Consider the following 21,414-nt stretch of genomic DNA (forward strand, 5'->3'; position numbering starts at 1 on the left):
TCAGCCCATGTATCCCGGAGTCCCTGACTCAACAGAGCTCCTGCTTCAGTTTGGAGGCTGCATTCCTATCACGTCTAAACTGTTTCCACTGCCCGCATACAAATGCTCCTGTCTTGGGTAGAGCCCTAGCTGCCTGGGATGAGGTTTGTCTTTTGAGACATACATTCCAGCAACCCTCTAGCCTCGGCCTCACACGTGCTGGAACTGTAGGCATGCATACCGTGCTCAGCTTGGAATGGGTTTCCAGGCCTCTGCCCGTCAGTCCCCTCTGGAGCTCAGGGTAGCTCCAAGTCCACCCATACCCCAGGCTTGCCCAGCCTGTCTCATCCACAGCTGAGTGGGAGTGGCTCTAGAAGCTTCCTGGACAGACTGTTACCTTCCATGAAGAGCCCATACACGTAGGAGCCCTCTCGGGGAGGAGCAGTCATGTCCTCACGGTTCTTCTTCGTCACCTCCACAGACAGACACATCTTGTCCAGGGGCCACTCATTTTTCCTGGCCATGGACTGCATGATGGCGGTGAGAAATGACTGTGGGTTGAAGAACCCGGCCAGCCACACAGTGGTGGGCAGGGCGAAGTCTGTCGTCCAGGCCTCAAGCTCCTGGAAGGGAACGAGTCGCTGTGGGCACAGAGACGCGCCTGCCGTGGGCACAGACGAGGGGAGGGGCGGGGTCTCGGCTGGGGCTGGCTGCGCCTGAGAAGCCTGGGCCTTCCAGGAGGGAACGGTGAGGGAATGGCTCCATGCTGGATGGCCCTGGGGCCCAGAAGCAGCTTTTGCGCTTGCCTTTGCCCTCCCTCGGGCTCTCCTGAGCTCTCTGCTCTCTCCCTCCTTGGGAAGTCACACTGGTGAGTGGTCAGACGTCTGACGTCTGACAGGCTGAGTCAGGCCTTCCCACCTGCTTTGGCAGTGATGGCTGCTGGGGACTCCGAGGCCATGGTGCATAGGTTCCTGGAGGCTCCAGGGTCCTGTGACTTACCCTGATACGTTGCAGCAGGTCGGCATACCAAGCCGCCAAGCCCATCATGGAGGGGTAGGCCCGGGCCACCCATGTTTCAGGCACAGTGTCATAGAACAGAGCTGTGGACAAGTCCTCCATGTCTGTTGTGATGGTCAGCTCACCCTAAGGGACATGGTCAGATTTTGGAGGATGGATGTGGCCAGGATCGGGGAGAGCCCTCACTATATGTCCTGAGTTGCCAGCATGGTATGGCTCTCTGTGGCACCTCCAGAGATCATGGCCAGGCAATAGCCAGTCTTGGTGGCCTGTATTGGGGGGGTGCAGGATTCCAGACCAGAGAAGGAAAGGGGTTAGACAAGGGTCAGAGAGACACACACCAGTCTCCAGGAGCCAGGCTGGAGGCCGGAGGTGTACTGTTTGGCTGTCTCTGTAGACTAGGCAGTTTCACAAGCTCCATACCCGTGTCCCCGATGACCCGTGGTTTTACCTTCAGCCCCAGGTTCAGCTCCTTCAGTGAGCGTCTCATCTCATTGGTGAGGATGTTCATTCTTTCACATTCTTGAAAGGCAACAACCACATAGGGGGTCTTTTCAGCAGCTTTTGCCATGATCTCAGCCATGTTGAAGGTCTCTGGAATCTTCTCAAGGATGTCATCCAGCACAGCCTTCACCTAGAAGCCAATGACAGGCAAACTCCTGTTACTGTGGTAGTCACCAATGGAGACGACACCCCCAGCAGTGTCAGGGGGCGGGGCCTGCCCAAACCTGAGGGGGTGGGGTTGTGAGTGGATCAGGCCTGGTGGCCTAGTGACTCCAGGCACACATGCTCCAGCTTCCTCGCCATGTCAGGGGCCCAAGCGGGCACAGAACTGATTGAGCCTTCTGTGGAACTGTACCATCGGCCACACACACACACACAGTGGGAATGATGGTCATCCATCACCATCCATCCATAGACTGTCATCTCAGTCCAACCTGGAACACCATGCCACCCAGTCTGGCCCTAACTTGAGATCCTCATGCCTCACATTCTCTGGAATGCTGGGATTATGGGTGTGTGCTCTACACCTGCCTCAACAGTAGATTTCTGGTTTCAATTGCTAGGTCAATAATTCCAGACCCTGAATAGCAAGTAGGGGCTTTTGACCTCAGTTTTGGCCTGCTTACTGTTCTGCCCCAAGCTTAGCTGAGGTGTGACAGATCTTTCTCATGAGGTAAGAGAAAGCGAGGAAGGTACTGGAGCCTCAGGGTGCTGAGGCAAGCCAGGCAAAGGAGCCTACGCACTGTTCTGTCATGCAATCTTCTGACTGCCCATGCCCAGGCTGTCTGTCCTCTGAGCTCCTTGTCCTAGGGGAATCGCTTTGCTGCACCCCACAGCTCTGTGCCCAAAGTACAAGGCCAGTGATGTCTGCAACCAGTTGTAGATCACACCCTGACCCCAGAATTTGTAGTTCCCAAGGCTGAGTGCACCCAACTCTACAGCTGCCCAGGCATTGTCCATAGCCGGGGCTGCACTGTGCCTCCTACTGCTCTAGGCCCTGCTTGTCCCTGTTGCTGGGGACAGGGACAGGTCCTACCTTTTCCTCACGTGACACCCCTGTGCCTGCTCCCGAGTCTGTCTCTTTGGGTTGCATTTCCAGGACCGTGCGGAACAGCTTCTCTGAGGTGACTGTCAGGAAGCCAATCTCTGCATTGGGGTGCAGGCCGTACAGGTAAGGACTCTCTGGGGGCAGGTTCTCATCGATGTACTCATGGTAGCCCTGGAAAAGGGTGGTTAATTTATACTGTTGGGGTCCACTGTCTTCTAGGCATTTCTCTTTTTTTCTCGAGACAGGGCTTCTCTGTGTAACTCTGCCTGTCTGGAATTTGCTGTGTAGATTAGGCAGGCTGTCTTTAAACTCACAGAGATCCGTCCACTTCTGCCCTCCAAGTGCTAAGAATTAAGACATGTGCCACCACCACCTGGCTTCTTTAATGGCACCTCTCACGTGGTCTATCCTAGTGCAGTCCTGCTGGCCACCTCCCTCCATCCCCAGACATGATGGCATTTCCACCTCCTTGTTTGGGACCACAAGGGCTGCTCCTCATTTTGGGTACTTGGATTCTTAGTTACTTATGGGCTATTTTTGTTGTTTTTGAGACAGGGTCTCCTGTAGCCCAGGATGGCCTCAAACTCACTACTTGAACTCCTAGGATCGGCCCTCTCCAGGGCTGGGATCACAGTTGCAGGCCACCATGACAGGTTTATTTGGTGCTGGGAGATGGAACCCAGGGCTCCATGCATGCTAAGCAAGCACTCTGTCAATTATCTCTACCCCTAGCCACCTGACAGGTCTGTTGGGGTGTGGGACCCTCAGGGAGTAGCCAGGATGGATTGGTCTTTGCTGGCCTCTCCTACCTTGTAGTCCAGGTTGGGGGGGATCTGGAACCCAGGTGCTAGCAGCACCTCTCCTTCTAGCATCTCCACACGGATGTACTCTGCCAGGTAGGTCCTGCACAGCCTGCGGTCCCAGTCATCAGTGATGTGGCCTCCATACATGATCTCACCAAAAAGGTAGCGGAGATCATCCCAGGGCACCTTAGAAAGGCGGGGAAACATGAGCACCCCATCTTGTGTCATTCACATTAGCAAGGCTAGGTGCTCAGCAGGGCCTGCTCCCCGGCTGCTTTCCTTCAGGGTTACCTGTGACCACCTAGTTGCCAAAGGGACACCTTTTCCCACTCCTGAACCTCAGTGTCTGAGTCTCAGGCTAGCCCCTCTGGGACTCTGCTTTGGCTATGATTTTAGGCTGGCTTCAGCCTCATTTTCTCCTTCATAGGGACATCTTGAAGGCTCCTCTGCTGGTGCCCCAGGTGCGTGGGTTACCCACTCCTTCCTGGTTCCCTGGGCTCTGCCTCAACCATCAATCTGAATTTCATACAGCAGTTGGATTCTGCTCATGAGAGTTGGTGCTGGCCCCCACATCTTCTGTTGGCTGAAAGTCCAGTCAATTGTGTGTCTGATGTGAACCAGTGGGTCTTCTGACCATCTTGAACTGCTATGGCCTCTGCTTATTCAGTAACTCTCTACCAGTAGCTGTTCCTCATGGAGCAGTGCTGTGTAGACGAATTTCTAAATGGTCTTATTAAATAATAAACATGGAGCCAAATATAGGGGTGAAAGCCTTAAGTCAGGGAAATAGGGAAGGCCACCAGCCAACCTCACCTCACCAACTCTGCAGCCTCCAAATGCGTGTTACTTCCTGCCTACCCATGCCTTTATTGACTTGCTGTCTGCCCTCTCATTGGCTATCTTAGCCCAGCTACCTCACTTCCTCTTCCTACACAGCTCTGTCAGTGCAGGTCTCTGTGGGAGCTGAGCTGGGTGCTCAGCAAGCCCAGCCAGATCCTTGGTTCCCCAGGCTTCTAGAACAGATGTGTGCACTCACAGCCTGGCACCAGCTCTCCCGTTGGGTTAGGCGGACTGTCCACCCTGTGTCTTCTTGGTTCCCTTCAGCCTACCTTCTGCCCAGTCCACGCCTCTCGCCCTGGAGTCACTGGCCAAGATACACATGGTCTTTCAAAGCCTGGTCCACATGTCCCCTTATCTACAAAGCCAGGCCTTTCTGCATGTGGCCTGTTCCTGCTGCCCACAGCAGCCCGAGAGAGTGCAGGGAGCCACATCTGCACATCTGCATTTTCCGGCAGCCTCTTGAGGCGAAGTCGGCAGCTTCCTGACCTGTGACGGGTGGGTCTTGTTCCTGAGGTGCTCTTTCTGGTTGAGCCTGTGGACTGGCACCTGTGCACCCCAACTCTGCTGTCTGGGCAGCACTGCTATAGGACTGCACCCCTCACGTCCTCAGCCGACTACAGTTTGTGCACACATGCCTTTTCCCCAGGGATGGTGGCTGGCATTTCTGTAACCACCACAGTGTCCTGCCTGAGAGCTCTTGATGGAGTTTTGGTGAAATTGGTTGATTAACCATTTGTCTTAGTTTTGTGAACTTTCACTCAAAACACAAGTGTGCTCTGGATTCTCATTTTAAAGAATTGTTATGAGAGAGAGATGAGTGTGTGTGTGTGTGTGTGTGTGTGTGTGTGTGTGTGCGCGCACGCGCACGCGCGCGCGCATGTGCACACTTGTGTGAAGGCCAGCACGAGCAGTGTCATGCAGGTGGAGGTCAGAGGACCACCTTGTTTGAGACAGGGTTTCTTTACTGCTGTGTACCCTAGGCTAACCAACTCTTGAATTTCTGGGGCCATCCTGTCTCTCTGTAGGGGTGCCGAGATTACAGGCATGGACCACTGTGTCTGACTATGTGGTTGCTGGGGATCTGACCTCAGGTTGTCACATTCAGACATTCAGAGCTTTACCCACAGAGCCACCTCCCTGGTCCTGAATTGTTATTTTATAACTTCAGAGTTTTTGTTTTGTTTGATAAATGTATTTTTAAAAATAAAGACTCCATTGTTTTTCTCTGCTGAGTAATACTCCATTGTGTATATATGTACTACATTTTCTTAATCCATTCTTCAGTTGATGAGCATGTAGGTTGTTTCCAGGTTCTGGCTATTATGAATAATGCTGCTGTGAACATAGCTGAGCGTGTATCTTTGTGGTATGATTGAGCATTCCTTGGGTATATGCCCAAGAGTGGTATGGCTGGGTCTTGAGGTAGATCGAGTCCCAATTTTCTGAGAAACCGCCATAATGATTTCCACAGTGGCTGTACAAATTTGCACTCCCACCAACAGTGGAGGAGTGTTCCCCTTGCTCCACATCCTCTCCAACATAGACTGTCATTAGTGTTTTTGATCATAGCCATTCTGACAGGTGTAAGGTGGTATTTGATTTGCATTTCTCTGATGACTAAGGATGTTGAGCATTTCCTTAAATGTCTTTCAGCCATTTGAGATTCTTCTTTTGAGAATTCTGTGTACCTCCATAGCCCACTTTTTAATTGTATTGTTCAGTATTTTGATGTGCATCAATGACATCATTGTTTTTCAAAGGGCATCAGATGCTCTGGAACTAGAGTTATAGACAGTTTCTGAGCCACCATGTGGGTGCTGGGATCTAAACTCAGGTCCTTTGCAAAAGCAGCCAGTGCTCTTGGCTACTGAGCCCTCTCTCCAGCCCCTCACCAGAGTTTTCTTTTCTGGGTCTTCTTGTTTTTCTAAGCAGCCATTTCAGAATCAGCTGGGCTCAGGGCCTGATCCCCAGAGAGACAGGTGGGTTCTCCTGCACAAGCCCTGGATCTGTCCTTAAGACAGGCATGAGGGATGAGATGGTGGCCACTGGAGACTACTACCAGAAGTTGCTCAGCATCAGACATGACTTAGTATTGAGGGAGCATCCAGAGCCTCCCAAAGCTTGAGCTCTGATGGAGGAAGGTCAGCCAGTGCAGACTGGACAGAACGCCAGGCTTGCCAGGACACTCCTGTCATCATAGGGCATGATGTTCTCAGCAGATTGGAACCCATGTGCTTGTGGGACTGAGTAAAGAAAGGTCCTCACATAACCTGGCAAGATCGCCCCTCCTGGTCTCTCGCCCAGAGGCCCTCTGCTGGTCTCTTCTCTCTGTTTCCATTTGCTTGGGAGTGTCACAGGTGAAATGCAGCCAGGGACTGCCTCATCACCCACAGGTGGGGACTGTGTCCCTGCAGATGGTGGCATCTCCCCAGTTTGCCTTCCTGCTCCAGCCAGGCTGGATGTGTTACCAGGACAGTGAACTGTGGCCCAGACTTGGTGCCGTGACTGTGGTCCAGGCAACACCATATTGCTCAGTCTCCATCAAGGAAGGTGGTGGTGCCTTTTGCAGGAGAGATGGGGTGAGTTCTCCCATCTGCCTGCAGAATCACTTGAGTGGTCCTCAGAGGGACACTAGCAAGGACGTTTTGAGGACAGCTGTATGAGATGGTGGCCAATGCCATTGCTGCTGGAGATTGCTTAGTACCAGGCAGGACCTGTGTACTGAGGGAGAGTGCAGCTGCCCATAGGGAGTGTCCTTCTCTCCTGACCATTGCCTCTCCTCTCTCTTCCGGGTCTCATGTATCCCAGGCTGACCTTGGACTTGCTATGTAGCTAAGGTGACCTTGCATTCCCTGTACTCCGGGTCCCCTCCCTGTATCCCCCACCCTCACCCCTACCCCGAGTGCTGGGATTACAGGCTCACACCACCATGCCATTTATTGAGCTTTCTTTAAGGGGATGGCCAGCAGGAGGGGACTCCGGAGACTGGCGTCCGATCCAGGGTGACTCCTATGTTTGCCCTCATCTGACAGACATAAGAGGCCTTGGGAGAGTCATATGGGTCTTTAGATTTCCTTCCATTTATGGAACCCACTCAACATCTTTTAAACATATGGTAAAGAACTAAGGAAGGATGGGAGGGAGGGGAGGTGAAAGGGACCGAGGGGGAGAGAGGAGAGGGAGAGGAGGGGAGAGGGAGGGAGGGAGGAGAATGGAAACTTAGCCACCAAGACTCTGCTTGGCTTTGGCTGTGCACACACCATACCTGGCAGCCTGGGACCCTTGCCTGCCCGTACCCAGGTGCTCCCACAATGGCATAGGCTGCTCCTTTCTTAGGAGCACTGTGGTCATTTCCCTTTTGTGCTCAGTTTCCATTCAAACACCAGGACACGTGACAGTGAGGGCAGCATGGGCTGATCAGACCTTGACTAGTTTCGGGTGCATGCGTGGTGAGGCAGACTGTGTGCTGAGTGAACTTCTAGGGAAGAACTTTTATTTACCATCTTTTAAAACGTTGTGTGTTCTGGGTAGTGTTAGCCTGGTCTACAGAGTGAATTCCAGGATAGCCAAGGCTACACAGAGAAACCCTGTCTTGAAAACCAATGAATGAATGAATGAATGAATAACAAATAAACAAACAGTGTATGTGTTTGGGCATGTGCACATGTATGCAGGTCCCTGCAGAGGCCAGATTGCCTGGCTCTGGAGTTATGGGTGACTGCGTCCCTCCCTATTGTGGGTGCTGAGAACTGAACTCTGATTCTCCAAAAGAGCAGCAAGTGCTTTTAACCACTGAGCCATCTCTCCAGCCCCCTATCTACCATCTCATGCCTGTGCATAATTGGGTATGTATTGTAGTAGGAGTCTTAAAAGGTCTTATTAATAAATCAAACCTGAGGCCAGTTATTGGAGTGAATGCTGGAAGATCAGAGAAGCAGAACAAGCCACAGCTTCCTCACCTCGCCAGTTCCTCAGCTGATCTTGTTTCCTCAGACTGGAAGCTTCTGAGTCCTCATCCAAATGAATCTCAGCTGAACTGTGCTGCTCAAAGCCTAAAAGCTTAACCAGCCAAATGCTTCTAGTTTCTGGTCTTCACGCCTTATATATCTTTCTGTTTTCTACCATCACTTCCTGGGATTAAAGGCTCGTTGTTGTTTTTTTGTTTTTGTTTTTGTTTTTTTTTCTGGATTAAAGGCGTGTGTCTCCATGCTGGCTCTATCCTTGAACAGAGATCTGTCTAGCTCTGCCTCCCAGGTGCTGGGATTAAAGGCATGCACAACCACCGCCCGGCTTCTGCTATGGCCTGCTCTGACCCATTTTCTAGCCACCATTTTGGCTTTGTATCTAGTGGCTGTCTGTTCTCTGACCCCAGATAAATTTATTAGGGTGCACAATATTTTTTGGGGAACACAATACCACCACAATGTATACAGTTAAAATAAGATGCATCACCACAATGTATACAGTTAAAATAAGATGCATCGTCAGGAAGGACATGTGGTCCAGAGAAGCACATGACCCAAGCTGTCCATCAAGATGCCCTCAGCACCAGCTTCTTCCTTCCTAGCACTTGGGACCCCTGGGCACTCTAAGTCACAGAGCTGGCAGTGTGTTTGATCTGCACCACCGTATCCTCACTTCTGAATGAACTCTTTTCTACACTCCCATCTGTGTGCGCTTTTTTTCCAGTGCGTTGAATATGATGCCAAGATCTGGAGATACCTGGTCCAGACAGCAACCCCCAGGAATGCAAGGAAGGATAGATTATGTCCCATCCCGGGGGCACAGGGTGGGGACGCTGCACTCAGTGCTCACCTTGGGGTTGGCTTCCAGGTAGTTGTAGAGCACATTGATGGAGATGGTGAGGTCCCCATTGTTGAAGGGGTATGACCGGTTCCAGCCCTGGGCACCAAACTTGCGCCTCTCGGCCACCACGGCGTGGAAGTAGCATAAGGCAAAGAGGATGCACTTGAACTCGATCTCTTTGGTGCACATCTCCAGGGTGTCCTGTCCGGTGGGCAAGAGGAAGCCAAGAGGGTGATTCTGCACTGAGATGCTCAGTTCTGTGTCGGCCAGCCGGTGGGGGGGGGGGGGCTAAAGCCATTAACTGGCCCCATCACAGAAGCAGCAGGGGCGTCCATCCGAGGACCCAAGGAGGGTAATGCAGGGTTATTTCCCCCAGGAAATCCACACAGCTGTGTTCCTGGTTTATGTGTTTCCTATATGATATACTTTTTTTTTTTTTTTCCTTGACTCTGGGTCTTGCTACCCATCAGGCTCTGCTGGAACTCAAAATCCTGTTTCAGTCTTCTGGGTGCTCAGGTTACAGGAATGCGTACCCACCCTTGATATATATTTAAACTTTAACATTAATTTACTGGGGATGTGTGTGCCATGGTGTGTGCGCACATGTCTGCATGTGAGTGTGTAGGTCACAGCAGTTCTCTGCATCCTGCATGCCTACATGTAGGTTCTAGAGATGGAACTCAAGTTGTTAGGAATTTTGGTGGCAAGCGCCCTTATTTGCTGAGTAACCTCACTGGCCCTTCAATAGAGGGTTTGTTTGTTTGTTTGTTTTGTTTTTTTTGAGACAGGGTTTCTGTGTAGCCCTGGCTGTCCTGGAACTCACTCTGTAGACCAGGCTGGCCTCAAACTCAGAGATCTACCTGCCTCTGCCTCCCGAGTGCTGGGAAAAAAGGCGTGTGCCACCACACCCAGCTCCAATAGAGGCTTTACTTCACGATTTTAGTGTACACCTATTTATTAAAAAGTTGGCCATGCACTGGAGTGCACCTACAGTGCCAGCACCTGAGAGGCTGGAGGCAAAGGCCCCCTGGCCCTGCCCATGGTGCCCTACCCATCTGTCAGCCACAGACTTTTGCAAGAGTGAGGAGGAAACACAGAAAGTGGGGCTGGCAGAGGCTTTGGTTGTGTATGGCCTGCAGTCTTCACTACTACCACCTACACCGAGGAGGGGAGCCTCAACTGTCGCCTGTGTGCTTCCCAACTGTCTGGGGAGTACACCCACACCCTCACCAGATTGTCATCTGGCAGCCTAGGTCACGGGCTGCCCGTCAGTTGTCCCTGTACCTGCACAGCTCTCTGTGACAGTCCCACTTCGATGGCAGGGTGGGGATGGTTTGTGTTAAGTGAGACACGGGGAAGCTCTGTGTTCCTCAATGTCCCTCTGAGGAGGTGTGTGTGAGGAGGACGTAGGGTCCCAAAGCCTCAGAGGTTTAGGCTGCAGCCTGGAGAAGCAGTGTGTGTCACAGGAGGTTACAGTGGAAACTAATGAGGGGAGCCAGGTGCCAGGGCCTTGCAGAAGCAGTGGCCTGGCCATAAGACGGGGGGGGGGGGGGGGCACAGAGCTGACTTGAGGACCGAGAGGCTGGGTCTGAGGGAAGGTAGACACCCTGAAGCCCCAGAGTGCCAGGAAATCCCCTGCATTGACCCTCCTCTCTGGAGGGAACAAGAAGCCACGGTACCTGTCAGTGGAGGAGGGCCTGATCACCTGCTGCCTTGCTTAGGGCAGTATCAGAGGACACTTGGCCATGGAGCCAGAGCTCCTGTGGGGACAGTGTCATGACTACCTGTCAGTCACCCATTGCCCCCAGCAGTGAGGTGGCCCCAAATAAGCTTCACACCATCCTGAGGGTGAGGTCAGGGGAGTGCTGTGACCCAGGATGGGATGGGGCCTCAGGAACCACAGTAATCCTGGGCACCGCTGCCAACTGACAGGGTCCTGAGGCTGATCAGAGGCCATGCAGCGCCTACGGCTTTGGGGGTCAGAGAGTTTGCCCAGCCTTCAGTGACATACTTTAATGTGACTTGAGTATGTGAGTGTGCTGGTGTGGTGTGGATGGGAGGCCAGTATGGAGAAATTTCTGGAACTCTCAGAGTTAAGTCTTGGCTTACTGGGAGCCTCTGTTTCCTTTACCTGGCCATGGAGAACCACTCAGTCTCTTTCTCCCTACCTGAGTGAAAAGGTCCAGTGCCTTGTGCAGGTTGGCATACATGCCCGTGGGTGGCTCATTGGTGATTTTGATGGCGTTTTCCAGGATGCCCTGGGGGATGATGTGTGACTCCGGAGTGGGGGCGGGCTCTGCACTGATGAACACACGGTAGTCCTCGTGGCTGCCCGAGCTGTAGCGCTCCACTTTCTTGTCCAGGGTGCTCAGCCATCTTGCCACCAGGTGAATGTTCTGCAGCAAGGATCCCTGCCTCAGGCCCGGATGGATCCCCACTGCACCCCCAGCACGGTCAGGCCTCTTAACAGCACCCCGAGCAACACCTAGCAAGGTGGCTGCCCTACCCTGACCCTGTTTGCCCTAACTGGTGAGGAGTGTGCCCTGTAACTAAGCCTTGGGATGACCCTGGTCCCTCGGGCTCACAGCACAGACAATGTGGTCCCCAGCACCCCTCTTGGGCCTGGAGGGGGATCAGCTCCACAGTGCGGAAAGGGGGTGATACCCCAGGCAGGGGAGAGGTTCTGTCCTACCCCCAGTGACGTGATCATGGCGGCAGAGGAGCCCTCACCTGCAGAATCACCCAGTGTCCTTTCTCGGCAGCCACATCCAGTGCATTCTCCGCCACCACCTCTTGTCCTTGACCCAGGGACACGTTGTGGAGTTTCCCATTGTCTATGGTAAATCCCAGTTTTTTCCCTGAAGTGGGGAAAAACAGGAAAAGCACAGGATGATTCAGAGCAGTGGTTTAGGCTCTGCATTTTTGCAGCCAGGAACACCATACGCCTCCCATCTTGTTTATTGTGGGGAAAACACACATCCCGTAACTTGACTGTGCTTCAGCCATCTGGAAAGGTGTTTGCCCAGGGACATTTGGGAAATTGGTCATGCCCTGCAGCTGTCTCTTTGGTACCTCCATCACCACCCTAGAGTGTCTCATGACCTTGACGAGACTCCTTTTCTACTCTCCTTGCCTGGCAGCTGCTGTTCACACTGCAACCCTGTAGATCAGCCTGTCACGGACATTTCAAATAAATAGGATCACACACTCTGAGACCTTCAGCAGGGGGCTTCACCACTGGCTTGCATGAGCCCCATGCTTTTAAGTTCCATCCATGGAGTAGCATGGACTTTGTTAATGGCAGAATCATAACCAATAGCAAGCTCTGGCTACACTATCTCAATCTGTGTGTGTGTGTGTGTGTGTGTGTGTGTGTGTGTGTGTGTGTGTGATGGGTAATTTTGATTGTTAGCATGTCTGGGTATAGATTCACCATAAAAACTCCCTTCTAGATATTTCTATGAGGGGGTTCAAAAAAGGAGGAAGACCACCCTGATCATGAGTGTACTATCCTATGAGCTGGGATCCAAGGAGAGCTATCCTGACAGCAGGTATAATGTGACCAGCCGCCTCAGGCTCCCACCATGGTGCCTTCCCTACAAGAATAGACTGAACCCCCAAACTGTACCCAAATAAACCCTTCTTAAGTTACCTTTTCAGGTTTTGTTTTGTTTTTGGTCCCGACTGTGATAAAAGTAACCCAGGCCAGCTGTTTCTAGTTTTTGGTTGTTGGGAGAGAATACATGTGGGAAGTTATCTTAGTCAGGATTTCTATCACTGTTTGTCACAGTGTGACCAAAAGCATCTTGGGGAAGAAAAGGTTTATTTGGCTTACACATCCCAATTCCCAGTCTACCACGGAGGGAAGTCAGGACAGGAAGTCAACCCAGGAACCTGGAGGCAGGAGCTCTTGGAGGCCATGGAGGAGTGCTGCTCACTGGCTTGCTCAGTTCTCTTCCTTACAGCACCCAGGACCCCCAGCTTTGGGTGGCCCCGCCCACAGTGGGCTGGATTCTCTCACATCAATCACCAGCCAAGAAAACGCCCCACAAGCTTGCCCAGGGCTAATCTCATGGGGGCATTTTCTCAGTTGAGGTCCCCTCTTCCCAGATGACCCTAGCTTGTGTCAAGTTGACACAGGACTAGCCAGGGCAGAGGCTTATTGGTGGACCTCCTTTCTAAACCTTTCGGGACAGCCCAGTCTCAGACTGGAAGATGCCGTGGTGACTCTGGGTACAGAGTGGCCTCCCTGCTGCCCACTCCTCATTTCACTGGTAGGCTTGCTGTTTCTCTACCCCAGCAGTGCCCCTTGCGAGTTCCTGGTTTTGATTTAGCTCTCTCTCTGTGGTTTTGTATCACATTTCCACAGGGGCCAACTTCTGCAGCTGTACTTACCCAGGGCCTCCACGTCTTTGAGGGGGTCGACCCCGGGAGACAGGATGAAGAAGATTGGCGTGGAGGGGCTGCTCTCATTGTAGGACTTGGAGAACTCCACGCTCCGGCCTTCCACAAACTTGCTGCCCATCTTTTCTTCCACGAAATTCCTGAGGGGAGCATGCTCTGTGGACCACAGGCAGCTGGGCCCTGCTTGGGACCAGGGCTAGGGGTGTGTGGGTGGCTTTGGTCCAGGGTGGTGAGCCACTCTGGGTGGGCGTCCTCTGAAGACATCAAGGGGAGGGACGTGGCAGCTTGACTATTTTTTTGACAAGGTCTGGAGTCGTCCAGTTGCCCAGGCTGACCTGGTATTTGATATGTGGCTACGACCCTCCTCCTGCCTCCACTTTCCAAGTGCTGGGGTTACAGGTTTCTGGGTGTCACCATGCAGTTTATGCAGTGGTGGGGTATGAACCCAGGGCTTTCTGCATGCTAGGCAAGCACTCTACCAATTGGCTGAATCCCCGTCTTACTCAGGGAATGGCAGGAAGGATGCCGCCCTGGCTGCAAAGGGCCCCCAAGGTCCATGTGGGATGTTGGGAGAGGGGCGGGTCCAGTAAGCTCTGTGCAGAAGGTGGCTTTAGAGCCACTAGATTCTCTCTTTCTGACCCAGTCCAGAAGTCCTGCGGTCCTGTCATGCAGTCCAATGCTTTGAGTGACCTTTGGATTTCAGTGTCTGCACACTTTCCTCCATCACAGGTGGCTAAGTCTAAGTCTCCTGAGCTAGTAAGATGCTACAGCTTTGAAAGCAGTGATCATGGCTATACCACAGCTATATTCCTGTGCTGTGGACACAGCAGGGAGATATCAGAAGGCCCTGGGGGATCTGGGAGGCTGAAGGGTTTTACTGCCCATCTGAGATGCTCAGGCTCCTTTCTCCACTCCCACCAGCTCAGCCACAGTGACAATTATTTTTTCACTCTGTCCCCTTCCTCCCTCACAATCCTGGCCCTATCCCCTCTTCCAACCAAGACAAACAAAACAGAAAAGGTCCTCAGATCGTGAATAAACTTGCATCAGGGCCCTGCTTTGTCAGAGGGGCTTCTGTGGGGATGTGAGTGGGTCTGAGGAAACCTGGCTGTGCCCAGGCTGCATGGAAAAATAGAAAGCACAGAAGCTAGCCCACTCTAGCCCCTCCCCATCCTCTGTGATCCCTCCCTTCCTTTAGTCCCACCCCCACCTGGGAGGGCTCAGGCTTAAAGTTACATCTCTTCGATTACAATTGACATCCAATTGACACTAAATTTAGGCCCGGAGAGTTTCCCCAGTGCTGGTGGCCCTTCCTTTTCTCTCTTTCTCCTCTCCTCTTTCAACCTTAGGGCCTTGTGTGGGAGACTGTTTACCCATCTTCTGTCACAGGGTGTCCCTCTGCACAGACCAGTAGGGCCAGCAGTCCTGCTGATCACACCCTGAGACACCAAGAGTCAACAAGAACCCAGAGCAGAGAATGTGGTTCAGTCAATAAAGTGCTGGCCGAGCATGTACAAGGCCTGGGGTTCGGTCCTCAGCATCGCATAAAACTGGGTGTGGTGGTGCACACCTGTAATCCTAGCACTCTGGAGGCAGAGACAGGAGGACCAGAAGTTCAAAGACCTTGGCTACACACAAAATTTAGGGTCAGCCTAGGCTGCGTGAGACCACAACTAAAACATAAAGAAAGGAACTTGGGTCTCAGGGTCAGAGCACCTCACCAGTGGCTGTGCCAGCAAAGGGGCCTCGCTGGGCTCGGGCTCTGTCCCCTGCAGACTGGGATGGAAGAGACACTAAGACAGTGAGGTTCCGAGCGCCCAGGCCGGGGGGGGGGGGGGGGGGCTCCTACCCTCCTGGGCCCGAGGGACGCTCACTTGACAGCGTAGGTCATGCGGTCGGGCCTCATGCAGCGCACCATGCACAGCTTCTGCAGCGCTGTCTTGGTCTTCCATTCCTTGGGGAAGATCTCCTTCTCGGGGGCTTCCGACTCCACCAGTTTTTTCCACCGCTTGGCGGAGCCCTCGATGTCACTGTCCAGGTTTTTGAACTCGTCCATCTCTGACAAGGCCTAAGTCAGACATGGTGCCTCAGTGACCACAGTGGCCTGTTATTCAGGTCACAGCTATTCTTCCTGTCAACTGCAGGCCAAGCTTCCATGAGGGCATGTGGCCTGGGGGCTCACATTAACCCTTTCCCTCCAAGGAGGGTGCTGTCAGGGCTGCCCCACCCCAGGCCACTGCCTACCTCAGGTCAGTTTGGATTGGAACTTGACACCTGGGACCTGATGGCTCTTGGCCATGAATCTGGGAACCTGAGGAGTGAGCAGACCTAGAACAGGGCAGGGCATAGGGATGCTGGCACAGGCTGGCCTGGGACTTGCTGCAGGTCCCTATGGAGCAGGCCAGCAGAGACCCGTGATGTCACACTCAGTACAAGCGCAGTGCTGTCTGGGAGCTGCAGACGTCCTGGCTTCTCCCTTCCTCTGGACCGGGGCACGGGCATCCTTCACACTGGTTGGAAGGGGTTCGGTACCCAGTGTGAGGACCCACCTTGATCCCGCCCCAGCTCTGGTGCTGCAGGAAATCCACGGGTGATACGACGCCTGCTTTGAAGGGGAACCTCAGGAGGAAGTCCAGCTCCATCGCATTCAGCTCCTTCTTCATGGATAGGACCTGTGGGCCGAGGCAGGCTGTGGGGCTCAAGCGCTTTTTTGGTTTTGTGTTTTTTAAATTGGGGTGAAACATGTAAAACATGATGTACTCACACTAAAGCACATTAGGCAAGTGGCATTAGTACACTCACAAGGTTATGCAGCCACAACTTAGTTCTAGAACATTCCCACCAACCTAAAAAATACCCTCTGTCTACTAAGGAGGTCTCAGGCTATAGGCACGTGTAGTGTAGGTGGCTGGGTGGTAGTTCAGATGTCTCCCATAAAGAGCCTGCATTGGGATCTGTGTGTGTGTGTGTGTGTGTGTGTGTGTGTGCGCGCGTGCGCGTGCGCGTGCGTGTGCGTGTGCGTGTGTGTGTGAGAGAGAGAGAGAGAGAGAGAGAGAGAGAGAGAGAGAGAGAGCTCTGCCTCTATGCAGCCCCAGCTGACCTGGAGCTCATATATGAATCAGAGCTATAACAACCCAGAGCTCTGCCTGCTTTTGCCCCCTAAGGGATGGAATTAAAGGGGCACACCCTCACACCTGGTCTACAGTGGGGTCATGATGCCCAGGTCAACAGCTGCTGGGATGTAGGGCCAGTTGACAGGCAACCAAGACACGGAGGCAGTGCCAAGATTGGGCCATCTCTTGGGGAGACAGCTTGTTATGAAGGGGGTCCACCCTGGCCCGTTCTCTCATGCCAGCAGGAAGGCTGACACCAGATGTCACACCTGGACCTTGGTCTTCCCAGACACCAGAACCAAGAGACAAAGTACAATCGCTGTGAGCAGTGCTTTCAAAGGGGACTGAGGCCATTGTCCATCTATCTACCCATCCTTCCTTCCTTCTTCCCTTCCTTCCTTCCTTCGTTCCTTCCTGATGTCGACTCCCTGGCTCAAGTGCTACCCCTGCCTTGGCCTCCTGAGTGCTCTGTCCCTGAGCTCATGCCACACGCCCTGCTGAGACAGGCTGGTTCGCCAACTGAACAGAACACAAACTTCAGCAGGACTTCTGGCACACAAATGCAAATGTCCTTCCTTGGAGCAGCCGTGCATCTTTGTGTGTGTGTGTGTGTGTGTGATCAATTGCATGTGTGGGCACACGTGCTCCTGTGTGCAGGCATTGCATGCAAGTGGAGGTCAGATGTCAGCCATGGGTTCATGGTTGTCCACCTTATTTTGTGAGACAGGATCTCTCACTGGGAGCTAGGCCTTGAAAATTCAGTTAGACTGAGTCATTTTCCCAGCCCTTGTGTTTCTTTGTTTGTTTGTTTGTTTGTGCGTGTGTGTGTGTGTGTGTGTGTGTGTGTGTGTGTGTGTAACAACGCATGTGTGGAGGTCAGAGGGCAACTTGTGGGAGTTGGTTCCCTGTTTCTATGGTGTGGGTCCTGGGGCTTTGCCGCAAAGTGCCCTGACTCACAGAGCCATCTTGACAAGCTCTTCCATTCATTGCTGAAGATGTATGCAGCATCCTTGGTGGATTAAGGACCATTTACTCAGCACTGATACACTGTTGATAGTTCTTTGTACAAATCGCTTTAACCTCCCCTCACCCCTGTCTCCCATGGAAACATCTGCTATGCTTCCTCGGTATCCCCTGAGCATAGCTCCCGGAATGGCCCTCACCATACACCTCAGACTTGACTATGTCCTGGGAAGCTGGTTAAAAGCTGGAGTCTGGGGATGTCACTCAGTCTGTAGAGTGTTTGCCCAGCATGCAGGAAGCCCTGGGTTTTATTCCAGGTATAGAGGCGCACAACTGTAACACCAGCACTTGGGAAGCAGGAGGATCGGAAATTCAAGGTCCTCCTAGGCTACCTAGCAATGTGAGCTGGTGTGCATTCATCAGACCTGGATAGGCATCCTGAGAATCTGCACTCCCGACACAAGCCTGGGGATCCTCAGCTGCAAGGGCACAGACTGCAGTTTGAGTACAAAGGTGGTGTGATACCTGGAAGGTGACTTGAGCCAAGAAGATGAGCTTGTCCCGCTCGAAGAGCCCCCGCGCCGTGTACATGTACACCGAGTAGGTGATCTCGTCTGTCAGATTTATCACGCGCTGCTTCACTTCCTCGGCAGGCGTAGTGTTCTGGATGGCTTTCTCGAACACCACGTTGAAGGCCTGAGGGGTGGCCAGAGTGAACATGGGGCTGCAGGCACTGGCAGCTTCTGATTAATTCTGACAGGGGCACTGGGGGAAGGTGGGGTGGAGGAACCTTCTCTAGCCCAGCAGGCTGGCTTCTCTGGCATTCTCTGGTTCCTGCTGTCCCATGTGCTCCCTGACCTAGGCCACCCTTAGGGCTCACTGCCAGGAGGATCCCTGAACCTGTGTCCAGTGTGGCTGACCTTGAGTGAGAACTGGTAGATAGGGTTGATCTTGTTGAGGTCGTTCAGGATAAAGTACAGCAGGGAAGCCCTCTCTGCTGCGGGGCGGTAGTTCTCTCGGGCCTCATTAATCTTCGATTCTGTGATTTTTGCCTCTTGGACCTCAAAACAGACAAAATTGACTTGGAGGGAACTACCTGGAAGACAAACCACTCACAGGAGGGCCCACCCTGCCCCAGCCCTTCATTCCTCCGAAGCCCCCTAGAGGGCCTTCAGACAGCAAGGTGCTGGCTCTCCCAGTCTGTTACTGTGGTAAAATAGCCTGAGGAGGAGGAAGGAGTTTATTTGGCTCATGGTTCCAGGCTACAACTTGTTATTATGGGGAAGTCAAGGTGGGAACTTAGAGCATCACATTCCAAATCAAGAGCAGGGATTGTGCCAGTGCTCAGCCTTCTCCTTACTTAGACCCTTTGGGACCCTTGTCTAGAGAGAGGTGCCACCCACAGTGGGCGGGTCTTCTCACATCAATTAACAATCAAGACTGTCCCCTAAGCCTGGAGGCGGGTGGTGCAGGTCTTTAATCCCAGCACTCGGGAGGCAGAGGCAGGCAGATCTCTGTGAGTTCGAGGCCAGCCTGGTCTACAGATCGAGATCCAGGACAGGCACTAAAGCTACACAGAGATACCCTGTTTTGAAAGAAAGAAAGGAAAAAAAAAAAAAAAAAAAAAAAAAAGACTGTACAGACACGCCCACAGGCCAGCCTGGTCCAGATAATTCCTCCTTACGACTCGCTTCTCTGGCAATTCTAGGTGGCATCACAGGCACCCAGGTGTACTTACGCAGCACGCTGCAAGCCTTACACGTGCAGGGTGGCCTGAGAGGCTGGGCCTACCTTCTCCTCAATCTCATTGGCCGTGTGTTTGGTGGTCTCCAGGTTTTCCACCAAGGCAGTGTCTCCCAGAAAGTTCCCCGACGCAGCCGACAGCCGGGCCAGGAGAGAATCTTCTAGCTCTTTCAGCACGATCTTGAACTCATTCTGAGATTTGGTGAGGTTTGCCTGCAGGGGTGGAGCAACATTAGCTGGGGCCTGGTCTCACCTCTGCTGCCTCGTCTCTCTAGAGTGGAAGTACAGGCCCCCAGGAGGAGAAAGGACACCCAGCATGCAGGGCATCCTGGAAGCGCCAGCCTCCACTCCAGGCTGTCAGGCCTCCTGCTGCGGCACTGAGAGCCATGTGTGTGGCTGAGGCAGAGTTGGGGAAGCAGCTGGCACACAGCTGGCTATGCATAACCTTTGGGTGTGCATGTGTGTGTTCGTGCACGGACTCATGCGTGTGTGCACATGTATGTGTGCAAACCAGCGCCTCAGACTCAGCTCTCCTTCCTTTCTTTCTTTCTTTTTTGTTTTTTGAGATGGGGTCTCTTACTGGGCTCTGGGGCTCACCCTTTAGGCTAGGCTCTCTGGCCAGCAAGTCCCTGAGACTCTTTTCATCAGCCCTGGGATGGGGGAGGTCAAACTCAGGTTTGACCTCACGCTTATGCTGCAAACAGTTTACTGAGTGAGCCCTATCTCCAGCCCCAGACCCCTAAGTTTTCTTGCTAGATGACGCTGAGGGTTGAGCCAAGAGCTTCACACATGCCAGACAAATGCTCTGCCAAGGAGCTCCGGCCAGCCTGGCAGGAAGCGTTGTGGGGACCCTCTTTGATCTTCAGGGTGCTGAGACCTAGTGTGAGTGCACTGATTGCTGACTTGGAACTGGGTTAGGGGCTGAATGAGGAGAGTGCCAAGGAAGGAAGAAAGGCTGCTATTGACGGAGCTTAGAGATGTGGGTGGGTCCCGTGGTGACCTTGGGAGTGGCCGGCGTGCTAATGTCTGTCAGAGGCAGTCACCTTGAGCTGCTCGAGATCAGGGCGCTCTTTGGCCACCACAGCGGCCAGGAGCTGGTCTTCGAGCCCGTCCCTGGTGACCAGGAAGTTGATGAGCGTGCACTGTGCCTGCATCTCAGGTTTGTAGTGGGGATTGAAGTACTTGGTGTGAAGGATCAGGCGGAAACTGGGGTGGTACTCCACTTCCTTGTCACCAATCTTAATGAACCTGGTGGGTGATAAGCAGAGGCAGGGCAAAGCTTAACCACAGGGCCACCTTGCACCCTTGGCTGGTGGCCCACCCGCCTCTCCCCCACACTCTGGGGAGGACAGTGGCCACTGGAGGTCATGTCTACCCTTGCCTCTGGTGTCCGCTTTGTCTGCACAGGGGTGTTCATAAAGCTGACTGTAGCCTGCGCTTAGCGAGCGCCTGGATAGAAGAGCAACCAGCTCTTCCCATGGTCAGTGCTGAGCACCAGCGTGTGTCAATGACCCTCTGCCTGGAGCTGCTGACCCACGGTGGGCCGCTCCTCCTAGGCTCCACTCCCCTTCTTTCCTGGTTGAGCTCACTACTTGGGGCAACCCCCCTGCAGTCCTTGGTTGGGTGTCAGCACTCATTTTGGGTCTTAATCAGAGACCAAGACATCAGGGTGTTCACTCCTGTCCTAAGCTTCTGCATGTGCCAGAACACTGACAGGTGGTTCTTGTCTCTGCTAAAAGTTGGTTTACTTTCTTTGTGTTATGAAGACAACGAAATGTGGTAGATCCAGGCAACAGGAGATTACTCAGCTGTGAAGAGGAATGTAATACTGACAGATGCTAGAGCATGGATGATCCTTGACAGTGTGATGGATGTTAAGTGGAAAGAACCAGACATAAAACAATGCATGCTGCATGATTAATGTCCAGAGTGGCAAAACCACAGAGACAAAAAGATGCTGAGTGGGTGTGGGGTTTCCTTCTAGGATGGTTAAAATGTGTAATGAGACACAGGTGATAGTTATACAACATGGTAAATGTGTTAACTGCCCCTGAAGTGCCAACTTTACCACAATCATTTTCTTAGAATTAAAAGAAGGTGGACCATGCAGGATGATGGTGGCGCACGCCTTTAACCCAGCACTTGGGAGGCAGAGGCAGGTGGATCTCTGAGTTCTAGGCTATCCTGGTCTACA

General features: G+C 52.9%; 1 protein-coding gene across 2 annotated transcripts in view; it reads right to left on the minus strand.

The window, feature by feature from the left end:
* Positions 1-21,414, minus strand: part of Dnah17 (dynein axonemal heavy chain 17) — a 119,181-nt gene that overhangs the window by 1,022 nt on the left and 96,745 nt on the right. Inside the window, exons 65-79 of one of the 2 annotated variants that reach the window (XM_036196601.1) lie at positions 20,264-20,468; positions 19,269-19,433; positions 18,398-18,538; positions 18,003-18,173; positions 15,951-16,073; positions 15,276-15,469; positions 13,393-13,541; positions 11,722-11,855; positions 11,166-11,408; positions 9,007-9,198; positions 3,358-3,537; positions 2,537-2,719; positions 1,448-1,630; positions 979-1,122; positions 377-602 (exon numbers count right to left, since the gene is read on the minus strand). In XM_036196601.1, coding sequence (XP_036052494.1) covers positions 377-602; positions 979-1,122; positions 1,448-1,630; positions 2,537-2,719; positions 3,358-3,537; positions 9,007-9,198; positions 11,166-11,408; positions 11,722-11,855; positions 13,393-13,541; positions 15,276-15,469; positions 15,951-16,073; positions 18,003-18,173; positions 18,398-18,538; positions 19,269-19,433; positions 20,264-20,468 — 2,633 coding nt within the window. The remainder of the gene's footprint in view (positions 1-376; positions 603-978; positions 1,123-1,447; positions 1,631-2,536; positions 2,720-3,357; positions 3,538-9,006; positions 9,199-11,165; positions 11,409-11,721; positions 11,856-13,392; positions 13,542-15,275; positions 15,470-15,950; positions 16,074-18,002; positions 18,174-18,397; positions 18,539-19,268; positions 19,434-20,263; positions 20,469-21,414) is intronic. The other variant, XM_036196602.1, reaches the window with a different exon arrangement.

Source organism: Onychomys torridus, chromosome 8 (genome assembly GCF_903995425.1).
Source record: "Onychomys torridus chromosome 8, mOncTor1.1, whole genome shotgun sequence".
In the NCBI taxonomy this organism is placed as follows: domain Eukaryota; kingdom Metazoa; phylum Chordata; class Mammalia; order Rodentia; family Cricetidae; genus Onychomys; species Onychomys torridus.